At 39.9% G+C, this 16110-nt stretch overlaps 1 protein-coding gene across 1 annotated transcript; it reads right to left on the reverse strand.

Annotated features, from left to right (window-relative positions):
* Positions 1-6289: 6289 nt before the first annotated feature.
* Positions 6290-13747, reverse strand: LOC136677426 (CMRF35-like molecule 3). The gene is made up of 7 exons (XM_066654944.1): positions 13687-13747; positions 12405-12728; positions 11839-11925; positions 11129-11209; positions 8888-8992; positions 8369-8412; positions 6290-6511 (listed from the first exon to the last, which is right to left on the reverse strand). Exons 1-7 carry the CDS (start codon positions 13724-13726, stop codon positions 6290-6292), a joined length of 903 nt encoding a protein of 300 aa, XP_066511041.1. The 5' UTR covers positions 13727-13747.
* Between the last annotated feature and the right edge of the window lie 2363 nt (positions 13748-16110).

Raw genomic sequence — 16110 nt, forward strand, 5'->3', positions numbered from 1 at the left:
TTTAATTCAGTAGGGATGTTCACTGGACACTGGAGAGAATGGGGAACAAGGGAAAGTGAGGGGAATCATGGATTTTTTGAAGGTCAGTCATTAAAAGAGAGAACATACCTGTAGGTGGTGCAGTAGAGAGAGGTGTATACTGTGTAGGAGCTGATGGAAATGATCTTGTGGGGACTGCAGTAGTACTGGTGCTTTAGTAACATAATCTGTAAAGTTAATTCACTATTAGATAATTGTTCTCACTGACCTTAAGTATTTATACAAATACAAAATATAAGTACCTGTACTCTAAGTTACCAGAAAGACAAGGAACTCCATTCAGTGCAAAGCAGCATTTTTATTTTAAGATTTTGTGCGTCTAATGGAACCAGGCACGGCGCTTCTAGTGAGACATGACAGCCTCTTGCTCCAGCCTCTTTCTCTTCAATATCACATAAAGCCAAACAACAGAAAAGCTGTTCCAAAGCCTATTCCTCCATTAAAACAATATTGGTACTGGAGTATATAAATAAAGCTCTTAATAGCTGTGGAATTAATCATGGGAATATTGGGTCCTTTTCTTTCTTTCTTTCTTTCTTTCTTTCTTTCTTTCTTTTTTTTTTACCATACATATAACTGAAGGTCTGTTTACATACTTGTATAGTCTTTACACCTTTACTGCAAATGTTTTAAGCATTCAGGAAAGCTCATACGTTCAGCTAGTTGTTATAGTAGAACACAACAGAATATTCTTCTTGATTCCTGGTGTGACTGCCATATTCACATTGTTTAAAAATATAAGAAAATGTAGCAGTATTCAGAATACATTTCTCTCATTGAATAATGTAACAGAATATGATACAAATGTAGCGGAGATGAACAGATTATTAATTTTAGTAAAATATATACTTTTTGGGGACTTAATATGCCAAAGTTACCTTAATATGCTGAAAACCCTCTCTTAGCTCAGAGAAGCCAGATGCGATTTCAGATAGCACAGAACAGGCTCGTAAAACCTCTCTCCAGGGACATCTTTTATGACCCAAGGCCATACAGGGTCAAGAAAAGAATCTTTTAGAGAGACACTCCTGAGGATCATGGAACTCTTCTCAAATGCAGGAGGCAGAGAGACACACCTGAGGATCAGTTTAACCTTAATTAAACCTCAATTCCCATTGGTTTAAAACAATTTGAAGTTACATATGTGCACAACTGTTTGAAATTAATTCCATTTGGACAATCAAAATGGGTGGGATTTATTTACATGTGTTTAAAGTCATCTTTGTTTTATATGAATTTGTATAGAACCAAGGTTACACTATGTGTGTATGTATATGTGTGTATTTGGTTAATAATTATGTAGAACATGGTTGTATTTCTGATATTACTTTGTGTTAAGATCTAAACTTTTATACTGCAAAGTATGATTCAGAATTCTGGGATGGTCAGGAATTGTCTTTAAGTCTTTGTCTTGTCAAGGGTCATAAATTGTATGTGATGTCACTACCGAGGTACAGGAAGCAGCCAATCAGGAGCAAGAGAGGCTCCAATCTTATCCAATCGGTATTAAAGGCGGGTCTTCTAAACTCTGGTTAAAACCAGTGGTGCCAAATTCTCTGCCCCTTAAACGTGGCCCAAATAAACAGAAGTTCTATATTAATTATGCCCCTAATAGAGAACTATAGTAAACAGGGCTGTAGTTATTCCAGCAAGAATTCGACACCACACCTAGAGCATGAAGGAGACCTCTGACAAAGATTCCGGACCAGCAACGACGAAGAAGACGGCCACATGCACCTTCAGAATGACCTTCTGAGATGATGAGAGACCTGCCCAGGAGAGACCGGCAGGGACTGTCTCTCACATGGCAGCAGATCAGCAATGACGGATAATCCCCACATAGAACTTCAGAACGCCACCAGCTCCGACTAAAATGACGCTGTGTCTGAAAGTCTCGAGAGAAAAGGAACCCCCGCTGCTGCAAACCACGTGGCCCGTAATTTAGGGTAATTATCATAGAGATGTTCCCTCATATACTAATCTCCCTGTTCCCTTATGTATCACTATAATCCATTTCATTATATGAATGTATAATCAATATTTGTTACGGGTTGTATGCCTGTGTCTCTTCTTTTCTTGTTGTCTTGCTATCCCTCCCTGTCTTTAGGTGGAGCTGTGGAGATATCCGGTATTGCTGGCTACTGAGGTGTTTCCTGTGTCTGCCTATAAAAGAAGAAGGAAGCTGAAGATCGACATGCCCTTTTTTTTTCCAATTGTGAATTGCCATGTGGTGTGAACTTGGTGATTGCGCTGTCTCTGTGTGAGGACTTGTGTATATCTGGAGACTGTGTGTTTCCTTCTGTGTGTTAGTTGTGTTCTGGTTATTATTTTCGTGGTCACCGGTGCCAGAAGGGGGTAAGCGCCTTTTGAGTTTATCTAATTTCTCCTGGTTTATTGATAGATAGGGAGTCAGGGTTATTTATTGTCATTTGTTTATTTGTTTGAATAGCAAAGTTAGTGTTGGGGGTTGGAGTTAGTGTTGGGTTATGTTTGTTATTTTGGCTGTGGCTTACCCCTGGAGATATGGCTTTAAGTTTTGTGTGTTGTTGTTATAAGGTTTGGTTGTTTGATTTTGTTTAATATCCATATTTTCTTTGTAAATACATTTTTTTCATTTATTCTAAACTGTGTTTCTCTTTTTTTCTCTTTCTACTTTATTTCATTAACCAATAATCTCCTAGACGGAGACATAACAATATTCATTATTTTATATTATTATTAATAAACCAGTTGTGTGATAAAACCAATCCTTGGTTATTTGTGTGTGCACCTTTCTTGTATGGAATTACAACTTATAGTTCAGATTCAATTTCAGAGTCAAGAACCCACGGTGGGTCAATGAGCATAATTCATTGATAATAGTTCATTCTAGCTAATTCTGCTGTATAATATGTAAAGTCATCTAACATGATGACCTACTTGTCTAAGCTAAAATTGGACAGGTAACGACACTACATATTATTTAATGACTCCCAAACATGGAGCTTATCAAAATAACTTAAATAATTAATTATTACTAAAATAATTATCATTGACTCCGCTATGTAGTGCTTATACTAGTGAACTATTTTCACTACACAAAATACATTTTACACCATGTATTCTGTAATGGAACACATTAAAGTATCCTTCCAAACACTGCTTACAGACAAGTTAAACTTCAGCTACTTACAAACAACAGTCATTTTTCCTTAAATGATGTGGCCTTTCTCAACATAAACAAACCAGAGAACAGCGTTTCCCCACAGTTGTAGACATTCACTTTAAGAAATGCATCTGAAACAGCAAAAATAAATCAGTTTTACCCAGATACAGCACCTGTTTCTCCCCCTCCACCGTCCTATACCTGAGTATGAATGATGCCTGTTGCTGATTGGCTAGAGTAGTACTTTGGTGTTCTGTCAGAAATGCTGGGTTCTTCCCATTTACTGAGTCAGGGCTGTGTATAAACATCTTTTTCCATTGTGTAAACCGACCAGAGGGCAGTAAATGGTGAAGAAACCTTTTATACTAAAAGTGCATGGGATTAAAATCATGTACATCACACTTAAGCTCAAAGTTGAGGACTGTCCAGTAGGTATCTCCCTCAGTTCTGCTCCTATAAGATAAGACTTGATTTGGGGCTTAGGTTATCTGACTAAACTGAGAAATCCTGAATTGTGGAACACAGTCCCCAGAGAAGCTGGATCACAACAGAAGACACATCAGACACAGGAGCATTGGAGCTTCTCTCTAAATGGGGCATTTTCATAGACAGCTCCCCCTGGTGGTGACTGATCAACATGAGTGCATCTGTGCGCACACAGTACACAAAGTCAAAAAGGAACCCAATGGAGTGTGAGAACAGAGTGCTGTAACTGGTGCTGTCTTCTTGGAAGTAGATTCTCTGGAGGTTGTGGCAGTTGTTGAGGTTGTTGCGCTAGTCTCTGGAACTGATGAGTTCACTGCTTGTTCAAATGATGAAGATAAACATTTATTTTAATTTAATTGTTTGTGTAATTTGTGTGTTTTAATGAAAAATTTAAAGGATGTTGCAGATGAAGTTAGACTGATACTGCCCTCTAGTGGCTGTGGTGGGGAAAAGTCTGAAGTAATATATTACATTCTTTCCCCTTTAGATAGATAGATAGATACTTTTTTGATCCCCAGGGGAAATTCAAGGTCTCAGTAGCTTACAGACATCACATACAACAATCACTAAACAGCAATGGACTAATAAAGTTTAAAAAAAAAAAAAAAAAAAAAAAAACACCTAAAACAAATATCAAAATCAAATACCCAAGAAGTTGACATAGTGTGCTTAAGAGTAATCAATCAATCATCAGAATAATCAAACATAGCTGGCAAGAATCTGTGATACTGTGAGCAGCTGAGGATGATCTCTTTAGTGCAGTATATAGTTTAAAAGTTGAAAAAGTGTGGATAGTGCAAAGGGTATGGAATGTGCAATATAAGTACAGTGCAATAACAGTGCAGTTTCAGAATTAGAAATAAATATATTAAATAAAATAGTGCAAGGCAAGGCAACTCAGTGCAATGTACCTGTATTAAGTATAAAACTACTATTGTAGCTATCAGATTAAGGTACCCATGAGGTAGATGAGTTGGTTGACTTGTCCAGTGGTTGACCTGTCTATTGTCCAGTTAGGTACACATGTGCAAATATGGAGGTGGTGGTGGTGTTGGATGGGCAGACAGACTATGCAGAGAAGTCCATCTCTCCTCTCCCCTTTAGTGAAGCATTGAACAGTTCAATAGCCCTGGGGACAAATGACTTCCTCAGTCTGTCAGTTGAGCCTGGCAGTGAGCGAAGTCTCCAGCTGACCAAGCTCTTCTGCTTAGTTATGATACTTTAGGTTGAAGTAATCCTGTTTACTGTGTTTACTCTTAAACTATGAACAGACCTCACACAACAGACTTTATACCATCAACCTCCACTCACTGGACACTTTACTGTTAGTTCTCCAGTCGGGACCTCAGTTACATACATTTCTGACATATGAACTGAGTGTCTTCTGAGTCCAGTTACAGTTCTAACAGCATTGACTCCAGCTGTAAAACACAATCCACAACAATAAACACACACTGAAACATCCAACCTGAGATTAGGTAGAGGCTGAAATGAGGAGGATCTTCATGGTCATTTCAGCTTTGATTGAAAAAAGACATTCAGTTTTTAGGATTTTAAAAAGTCACCTTTCTTTCTCACCTTCTGTTTGAGCACTTATAGTTCAGCAGATCAGCACAGAGTGTACACCCACTTCCTTTTAACACCCACAGAGAGAGAGAGAGAGAGAGAGAGAGAGAGACAGAAATAATGCAGAATAACACAGGACTTTTTTTTCCAGAAACTAATACATCATACAGTCACCTAAATTAATATTTTCTTAGGAATGAACACCCAACAAATATTTATATTTAACACAGTTTAAAGTTTATTTTTATGAGGATGTTACTAAAAATGGAATTAAAACATGTTAAACAACGTTAAAATATTACATTTAATAAAACATCCATAAAAAACGTTACACTGCAGCATAAGAAAATATTTTATGGCTCTGCATTAATACTGCATTAATAAAATAAACAGATTTTAAACAAGATTCTGAAAATGTAAATAGAATATGCTTCACAAGAGAGAAAAAAATATATATTATTAAAAATACATATTACCATTTACTTATTAGAAATGATACTAGGCGTTAACACTAACAAACAACAACAAACACAACAGCTTGTTACATTCTTACTTTGTGAACAGGTCTGGGCCTGACCCTTATAATAAACAGCAGAATATGTGTGAATTTAATTGAAAGTACAGTTATATGTACAAGCAGTATCCACCCATCCTGAGTGTGTTGCAGGAATAGTATAAGATTATTGGTGGATTTTCTAGATATTTTTACTTTTTTGTGTAAATTTTCTCTGTACTTGATGTTTTTGCTTTTTTACTTTTGTTAAAATTAGAATTAGAATCAAAATCACTACTGACCACTGTGCTTGAACACATATAAATATGTTCTCCGCATTTAACCCAGTCCATGCAGTGAAATACACATTTACACACACACACACACACACACACTAGTGAACATTAGGGGGCACTACTAAGGAAATGCAAAAATGTAATTCATAGGAAAATATATTTTGAAATAAATACTCAAATCAAGTAAATGTGCTGAAAATAACACTTTAAAACAATAAATATAAAATATACAAATTAGAGCTGTTTTTCAGTGTATGACTGTGTTCACTTGGGGACACGCACTGCAGAGTAAATAGTGTTTTCAGCTGAGTGTTTAGTGAAGTTTACAGTGGAGTTGGGGGGCTGTTGTGGACCTTGCTGAGACGGGGTTGGAGTGTTGTATATGAATAAATCAGGAGGTTCAATAGTGGAGTAAAGTGGAGAATTAGTAGAATCTTCCCCAGGCTTCTGCTCCCTCTCCTCAATCTCCTGATAGATCCTGTCACCCTGAGGAAACACACCCATCAGTTCTACTGTAAATCATCTCCCAAACATACGTAAACCACTCAGACACTGAAAACATACATTTACACACAAGACAACACAAAGGAGTACTAGGAACCAGGGTGTATATATATATATATATATATCAGTGGCGGATGCTGGTCTTTCAAGGAGGGGAAGCTCAATTTCGGCCTACATCATAAAATGTGTCATAAACGTAAATTCTACCCTCCGTTCCTTTTAAAGAAAATGATCTTTGACCCTGTCGTACCAACAAGGCGTCTTTTCCAGGGACTTGACTAGTGTCCTCTCAATGGCCAGCAGAGCTAGGCTGCTTAAACGGCCTTGGCCCATGTGAAGTGTGTCCGCCTGTGAGTGCTTTGTGACGGTGGAGGGGCTCAGCAGCACCCGCTGGACAGAAACTGCGATAGAAGTCAGAAAGAGTGATAGAAGTCAGTCTCCAAACACAAGCAGCTACAAAAAAAAACACCCGAAATAGAAGCTCGATTTGTCGCTAGTCGTTTTTAACAAAGAAAATGCCGCTAAGAGGATTAAGAAAGTCTGGTTCAACTCAGAACAGAATGAAAATGTAATGCTCCCACGGATCTTTACACCAAAGGGTCGCTGATTCGCTCATTTCGCTGTCAATCAAAAAGGGATTCAGCCACAGACAGATCATCCAATCATCATGCAGAAGCTGAGCGTCCGGGCCAGCCGAGGCCCGCCCACTGCCCCATAGACCCCCAGAGACGCTGAGCGTCCGATGGGCGGGACAAAGCCCAGCATTTATCCAATCACTCGTCTCGTTTCGCCGCCCTTCGCTGCTTCTCCATTGAACTCTGTGGACGCTCAGCGTCCTCACTGTTTAAAGGACCGTGAAACTGCGCGAATGATTGAGAGGAAAGCCGCGCCTTTACCAGTGATAAGAAGCTGATTCTGAACAAAAGTTGAGCGCATTGCAGTGCATATTTATTCAGTGACATGTACACACAACAGTATATATTTGATCACTTATTTTTGACATTTTAGGGGAAGCTGAGCTTCCCTTGCAGTCTTAGAGTAATCGCCACTGATATATATATATATATATATATACTGTACACATGGGAACACCTGGAAGAGAAATCTAGGGGGCAGGATAACAAAGGAGACATAGGTGAGAACACTAATCACAAGGCGGGGCTATAGCGAAGACAAGGGAGGAGACTGAAACAAAACAGATAATTTAGCATGTGGCAGATTAGGGAAACACAGAACATTGCAGAAAACGGGTGAGGGTGATGTCTGAGTCTGCTATCTCTTCCTACATAGTTGACACTAAAGATAATTCAGATAATAGAGACAATGTGATTTTCTGACACCTACCCAATTTGCAAAATCAGATCTAATCCTAACTCTAAAGATAACTCTGACCTGAAGAGAAAAAATATAACTATAAACCTAAACCTGACCTTAACCCTAACTCTAAACAAAACCATAGTCCTAAGCTTATCCTTAATCTGAAGCCTAACTGTAAGCTCTACAGAGAATATTCTCGCACAAAAGATTTTTTTTGTTACACTTCAGATTCATAAAAGAAAAGTTTTGTGGTTTTAGTGAAACAGCGCCACCAGTGGAAGTGAAGTGCTATGGGAGCAATCCAATGTCACTTCTAGCCACAGTTTCTGAACTGAGTAAATATCCATTGAGTCAAATTGCAAAGTGACCCTGCTATAATTTAATAATTAGAGTTAATTTCTTGTTTTATATTTTATTTCAGATTTTATTGGTTGGTTTTTCAGCTGTTGGTGTTGATGTGTCCTGAGTTTTGGGTTCAGTGTTGGTGCATCACTAACGTAAGTGTTTACTTAAAGCACTTACCATTTCAGGGTCGGCCGGCACTGCACTCAGAGGGATCGACTTGTCTAGAGAAAGAACACAATTCAGAAGAGTAATATTTCAGTCAAGATGCTGAATGAACTACAGACCACTAGAGCTAGAAACTACAAATCCCAATCCACAACAGTTAGGAAAGGAAGTGTGATGCTGATAAATGCAGAGGGTAGTGATTAATATTTCCAGAATCTCTGAATCAGTTGATGCTGACAGTGTATTTCCTTCAATCACACACTGCACTTGAACTGCTGGCTCAGTCACTGGGGATTTAATTCAGAAACTGAAGACCCTCGACTCTTGCTCATAAAGGACTAGGCCTTTCCTGGAAACTGCTTCATACCTCAGCATGGTGACTTCACCTGTGACACCATTACATAGTTTGTCTTGGTATTGCTTTAATTTTGACTGCAGCTCAATGTGGAGAGTGACACCTCAGTGTTGTGGGTTTGTATGTACATGCCATTGTGTGTGTGTGTGTGTGTGTGTGTTTGCTGGAACTGATACCTTTGGTCCTCTTTGTAGTTCTTTTTTGTTTGTACAGTGCTGTCATGGCCACCAGCAGTACTATCATCACAAAGGCCAATCCAACACTGATGTACATCACAGGGTCTAGACACACGTCAATGCATTAATCACAGTCACGGTTCTGTCAAACACTCATTCACACAGAGAAATGTTACAGTGTCCATGGTTTAGAAACTGGGCCCAGGTCAGAGCAGCACTTTCCAAAACTCTGTATTTAAAATGCGGACCAACATTAGCCAGTGGGATGAGATGAGCTCAGATGTGATTTAGCGCAGAGGAGTCTGTGGTAAACTGCAATAATCTACAGACACTACTTCATTACAAGTATGAATGAATGTATTACTCCAGAGGTTGTACAATAAGAAAGGTGTGTATTACATATATATATGGATCGATATCATAAATTCTTACCCTTAGCCCATATATCATTGGTATCTATAGACCATATGTCATGTAAAGGTTCATCATGCCTTTCATTCATTGTTTTAAATGATATTAAATTCACATTTCTGGTGCAGTAATTTTTGAGAATTTGAAAATGGCATCCAGCATCATGAGGTCACTAAAATTTAAATTGCATCATCATTTTTAAGAAATCACTGAGACTATGTGAAAAATGTAAATACATACAATGCAGTGGTGAGCAAATCCTGAAAATCCTAAATTTAATTGAAAAAGTTAATTGAAAGGTTGAACCTGAGAAAATGTTTGCTGAAAGATTGATTTTGCTGCTAGCAGTATGTTTAAAAAAATTGCGACAGACAGTACAAAACACATATAACTTTTAAGAGAAAACTAGCATTGTGACAAATAATGCAACAATTTAAGGATACATTTTCCTCAATGGAAAATGGCAAAGAACCTGGTAAATTCATCATTTACGGTACAAATATTATTAAAAGTTTTTGAGATTCCAGAGATTATTTCATATGCCAGGATATGGCCCACACTAATACTGAATGGATGTGCTCTTCAGGCCTTCAGACAGCACTATAATAAATACATTTGTGATGGTATGGGTGTACCCTTAGATGCCAAATTTGCAGAGTCTTTAACAGAACAGGTGAGGAAGCACAGTGATAAACAAATCCCCTGTCCCAAGATTTCTGAAATGTGTTTCTGGCATCAGATTAAAAATGGTTATATATTTCTAAAAACATATCACCCATAGCCACAGAAGCCTAAGACATGTTTAAAATAGGAATGGACTATCCAAATTTCACATTCACAAAACCAAAAGAGAATAGCAACATGGCTAAATCCATAATTACCATGGCAACCATGATGACAGTCAATGCTTTTTCTTTAGTCTTAGTCACATGGTATATATTTGAGACACCCAGCAGAGGACATACTACCCCTAAAACACTCACTGGCCACTTTACTGGAAACACCAACCTCCACTCATTGGACACAACAATTTGATACTACCTTAAAAAACACAACACCCCCTTGTACACAGAATGCACCACATAGCAGAAACAGAGAGGAAGTAGTGAAAACCACCATGACCATGGCAACATAATTTTTTGTTTGTTTTTTGCTACATAGGATACTTTCAGAGACAATAATCACATCACAATACACACTGGCCACTTTATTAGAAACCCCAACCTCCACTCACTGGACCTTTTATGACCTTTTTTTATGACATGAACCTTTCAGTACTTTTTAGATTTGATCACACCAAGTCTGTTTGGAATAGCATTGACTAGGTTTGATACCCTGCTTGGGTAAACACACTTCACTGAACACTTTACTTATCTACTTAAGTGCCATTATTAAACAATACAGAAAAGAGAAAAATCAACAGCAGAAAATTCAGTTTGTGCCCTGTGACACATTTTATAGAAGAACATTATTAATGACCATAAGGAAACTAAGACTACAAATTTAACTCACCCATAAAATCAAACACAAACACACACACACACACACACACACACACACACACAGAGAGAGAGAGAGAGAGAGAGAGAGTCAGAGCCACATTGGAGCACATATTAGCTTTAGATCTTAAGAGAGGGAAAAGTTCTGTTCCTCCACTCTCACCACCCCTTTGGGTCAGCCCTTTGGTCCTAAGCACACTCCTTTAATCCACAGCTGCCTAGTCTTTATGTTTAATTCAGTAGGGATGTTAACATGTTTATTTACGACAGTATACACTGTGAGGTGTGAAACAGATGATATTAGGGAAGTGTGAAAAAGCAAAGCACCGACCTGATGGTTCAGTTTTGTCATTGTGAGTGGTACTGGATGAGGTTGAGTGTGGGACATTTGGGGAAGAAGTCCTTTGCTGTCCTTTGGGAGAGAGAGAGAGAGAGAGAGAGAGAGAGAGAGAGAGAGAGAGAGAGAGAGAGAGAGAGAGAAATAATTCACAGAGCTGTCTTTCAGAATAACGCAGATCCCACTTTCCAGTCACACATCCCCTTGTCTTCCAGTGTGTCCCTGAAACTGTGAAACTGGGGCTGAATATGTTACAGCTGAATGGTTAACAATGGAAAGTGAGTGGTATTTATGGTCTTTCTGATGGATGGTGGGCAGCACGGTGGTGCAGCAGGTAATGTCACAGTCACACAGCTCCAGGGACCTGGACGTTGTGAGTTCATTTCCCGCTCCGGGTGACTGTCTGTGAGTTAGTGTGTTCTCCCTGTGTCCATGTGGGTTTCCTCCAGGTGCTTCGGTTTCCTCCCACATTCCAAAAACACACGTTGGTAGGTGGATTGGTGACTCAAATAGTGTCTGTAGGTGTGAGTGAATGTGTGTGTGTGTCTTACCCTGTGAAGGACTGGCGCCCCCTCCAGGGTGTATTCCCGCCTTGCGCCCAATGATTCCAGGTAGGCTCAGGACCCACCGCAAACCTGAACTGGATAAGCGGTTGCAGATAATGGATGAATGAATGATGGATGGTCATTAAACAAAGTACATACCTGTAGATGGAGCAGTAAAGACAGCTGTAGACAGTGTGTGAGCTGATGGAGGATAACTTGCAGGGACTGCAGTATTATTGAAGTTATCTGAACAATTAGAACGGTAAAATCAGATCAGTCTCAGACATTTTCACTGCACTGAATTCTGTTCTATTTACAAAGCCTATACATTCACTGTCTCCTGTATTTGGGCTCCAGATTCCTCTGTGTGAACAGATGATTTTTTGTTGATTTCATTAGCCTTGTTTCATCTCCAGGACTTTTATTCTGCTCTTTTATTCTCCACAGTGGTATAATGAATGATTACAGATATCTCCCTCTCCTTCTGGAGAAGAGAATATAATGTACCTGTAGGGAATGTAGGGAACACAACTGGACTTTAACATCACTGCTGTACCTGTACAGTTCCATTTTATCTAACAGTGTAGGGAACAGAATTGTGTCACACTTTGTGTTTGTGCTGAGGTTAACATAATAAAGAAATATATTACGCATAAAATCAACAAAACTAGTCATTAGATTGGGGCCAGAATATGACAGTATTCCTAAAGCTGTAAATCACTCACCCAGTTTCACCAGTAACGTAATCTCAGTGTAGTCATCACGTAAAGCTCTCCCTATCCCACACCAGTACGTTCCTGCATCCTCTGTTCTCAGGTCAGTGATGGTGATGATGAAGACTCTGTTCACTGTGTGGTCTTTCAGAGAGAATCTCTGATCTTTAACAGATCCAGAGTCAACAGGAATGTCTTTAGTACTCCAGACTAAAGTAGGACATTCCCCTCTGCAGAGATACTTTGTGTAGGATTCATATCCAGAGTCATAGGGACAGTGAATCTGAACTGAGTGTCCTCTGAGTCCAGTTACAGTTCTAACAGCATTGACTCCAGCTGTAAAACACAATCCACAACAATAAGCATGTGCTAAACACTGAGTGCAACACACACACACAAACATATACCAACCACTCACTCTCACACTCACAGCTATGTAGTTTTGTATTAGACATTACAGTTTACTCTTAATAAAAACCCTACTTTAAAGTGAAGGTACAAGTCAGACAACGGTTGCCATGGCAACAGTTAATGCACTGTGTAGACAGCTTCTGAAGAGGGTTATTGCAGCTTAATGTATTTATGAAACTTGAAATTAACTATGTATGCTCCAAAACACTAGGAATTAAACTTGACCAACTCTGATCTCATCGTTTACTGAACACATCTGAGAACATCACACAGTCTGTCTAGTCTGTCTGAATAACAGTGCACTCCAAGAGGCAGCCATTGCCTTGAGGCTAAAGTGAGTGGACACAGGGTTTAAAAATTCAGCAGCACTGCTGTGTCCGATCCACTCACACTAGCACAACACACACTAACACACCGCTACCCCATCAGTGTCACTGCAGCGCTGAGAATGATCCACCACCTCATCACACCTGCTCTGTGGGGTCCTGAGCTTTGAAGAATAGAATGAAAGGGGGATAAGAAAGTATGCAGAGCAGCAGATGGGCTAGAGTCTTTAACTGTAGAAATACAAAGTTCACCTGTGTGGACAGTGGAGCTGGGAAAATGGAAAATAAGTGTAGAAACAAGGAAGGTGCTCCTAATCTGGTGATTGTTCTGTGTAAACTTATTTTGGTCTCCAAAATTTGAAAAATATCTAGAACAGGAAATTAGTAGTGGTAGAGATAGCAGTAGCAGTAGCATTAGTAAAAGTAGCGGTGGTAAATATGTAGTAGAAATTGTAGTGGTAAATGACATTTATATATATATATATATATATATATAGAGAGAGAGAGAGAGAGAGAGAGAGAAATAATTTATAAATGAAGTGCAGTATGAAACTCACCTGTTAAGAACCCAGACAGAAGGAGTACGAGTGGCCACATGCTGGACTCAGTGTCCGAAACTTTCCGTTTCTTCTTCTGCACTTTGTTGCTTCTGCTTTCTGCCCTCCTCACTGCTGAAACTATGATGAGGTTTCAACCACCACCATTTCCTCTCACACTTTGCTCTCTGTCACACACTCATTTTTTTTTCTCTCTCCCACATCAATGAACACATCATTAACACATGCATTAACTCACACATATGAGCAGCTCAGACTAATGGAGGTGAAATGTCAGAACTACTCTGACCACACCCTACTACAGGTGTCCTGTCTCATTCTCTCTTTCTAGAAACCTACACTGACTCCAGTGTCTAATATTACGTTAACCCATGCACAGTGTGAGCACTATTGTTTATGGGCAGTGGTCGATAAAACACTCTCAGGAGCATTTTGTAGTCCTTTGTAGTTCATCTGCCCCAGTGCATACTTTGTTAACCCCTTTTCACCCCATCCCTCAGTGCTCAGGAGCCTCACAGAGCAGGTGTGATGTGGGCAGTGGATCATTCTCAGCGCTGCAGTTGACACAGATGTGGTTGTAGTGTGTTAGTGTGTGTTACGCCAGTAGGAGTACACTAACCCAACACACACTAACACCACATCAGTGTCACAGCAGCAGAGTCCTGACAATTACAAGAATGGGTGTAAATGATCTAAGAAAGTGTGAGGAGCAGCAGACCACAGAGATGGCAGTCACATGCTGGTTACTATGGTGATAATGTTGTGTATATAGTTTCAGATCAGTGTATATTTGCTCCACTATTTCACCACTTCGCCCAATGTGACTTATGCTTTATCATTTCCTACAATCAGTGTGTAGTGGGCTTCGGCAAGCCCCAGAGGAGGGGACACTAACTTATTTTTTAATCCTTAATAAACAGGAGGACAAGAACAAGGTGAATAATTTGTTTTATTATTAATTAACAGAATGGAGGTAAGGGGTGACTGTGGGAGTGTATCAGTGTTGTCCTTTTGTGCGAATAAGACCCTCAGCCTGGGTTTTCATGCTTTTGAGACCTTTATTGAAGAACCACCTAAAAGAAAAGTTACACACTGTCCAACCCCAGTACTAGAGTCCACCATCCATGGAAACAAAACATGGGCTGGACGCCCATTCTTAGCATAGCACGAACACAACAAGTGTCTATGTGTGTTGCTTGTGTTATCGCACACATAAGTGTCATCACTATGTCACCAGGTGTCAATTTACTCAAAGAGTCCTCAACCAAGAGTCACTCTGGTCAGCTTCTATCTAGCTTCAATTGGAAGCAGTGTTTGTTCATATCTCAGGAGTTCCTCTTGTGATGATCAGGGTTAAGAGCAGAGGGCCAGAAGCGTGTGAGAAGCAGCAGTGGTGTTGAAGCTGTCAGTGTGGATAACCTCCTGCCACTGCACACCCATCCACATATAAAAACAATCTGAATAGTCATAATTGCATGTGATGTCAGCATATCACAATGAGGATCACGTACACTGTGTAGTACCTGATGGATTGAGTGGGAGTGGGGAATCTATCTTACAAGCAGTGGCGGATGCTGGTCTTTCAAGGAGGGGAAGCTCAATTTCGGCCTACATCATAAAATGTGTCGGTTTATTTATACGTAAATTCTACCCTCTTTTCCTTTTCAAGAAAATGATCCGTGACCCTGTCGTACCAACAAGGGGTCTTTTCCAAGGACTTGAGTAGTGTCCTCTCAATGGCCAGCAGAGCTAGGCTGCTTAAACGGCCTTGGCCCATGTGAAGTGTGTCCGCCTGTGAGTGCTTTGTGACGGTGGAGGGGCTCAGCAGCACCCGCTGGACAGAAACTGCGAAGTCAGAAAGAGTGATAGAAGCCAGTCTCCAAACACAAACAGCTACAAAAAACCCACCAGAAATAGAAGCTTGATTTGTCGCTAGTCGTTTTTAACAGAGAAAATGCCACTAAAAGGATTCAACTCAGAACAGAATGAAAATGTAATGCGCCCACGGATCTCTACACCAAAGGATCGCTGATTCGCTCATTTTGCTGTCACTGCCCCATAGACCCGTTTCGCTGCTTCGCTATTGAACTCTGTGGACGCTGTTTAAAGCACTGTGAAACTGCGGGAAAGCCACGTCTTTACCAGTGATAAGAAGCTGATTCTGAACAAAAGTTGAGTGCGTAGTGCATATTTATTCAATGACATGTACACACAACAGTATATATTTGATCACTTATTTTTTGACATTTTAGGGGAAGCTGAGCTTCCCTTGCAGGCTTAGAGCAATCGACTCTGGTTGGAACACACCCTCCGATCCCCATTCTTAAAAAGGGGAACTACCACCTCAGTCTGCCAGTCCAGAGGCACTGCTCCCGATGTCCACGCAATGTTGCAAAGACGTGTCAGCCAGGACAGCCCACAACC

Source organism: Hoplias malabaricus, chromosome 2 (assembly GCF_029633855.1).
Source record: "Hoplias malabaricus isolate fHopMal1 chromosome 2, fHopMal1.hap1, whole genome shotgun sequence".
NCBI lineage: Eukaryota > Metazoa > Chordata > Actinopteri > Characiformes > Erythrinidae > Hoplias > Hoplias malabaricus.

What these genes read in the sequence shown, in the direction of transcription:
- LOC136677426 (XM_066654944.1), bottom strand. Translation starts at nt 13,726, where the DNA reads ATGTGGCCACTCGTACTCCTTCTGTCTGGGTTCTTAACAG. An exon ending in TGACAAAACTGAACCATCAG is followed by an intron (nt 8,993 to 11,128) that starts GTCGGTGCTTTG and finishes ACGTGTGTCTAG; the next exon opens with ACCCTGTGATGTACATCAGT. An exon ending in TGCCGGCCGACCCTGAAATG is followed by an intron (nt 6,512 to 8,368) that starts GTAAGTGCTTTA and finishes GTGTTTCCTCAG; the next exon opens with GGTGACAGGATCTATCAGGA.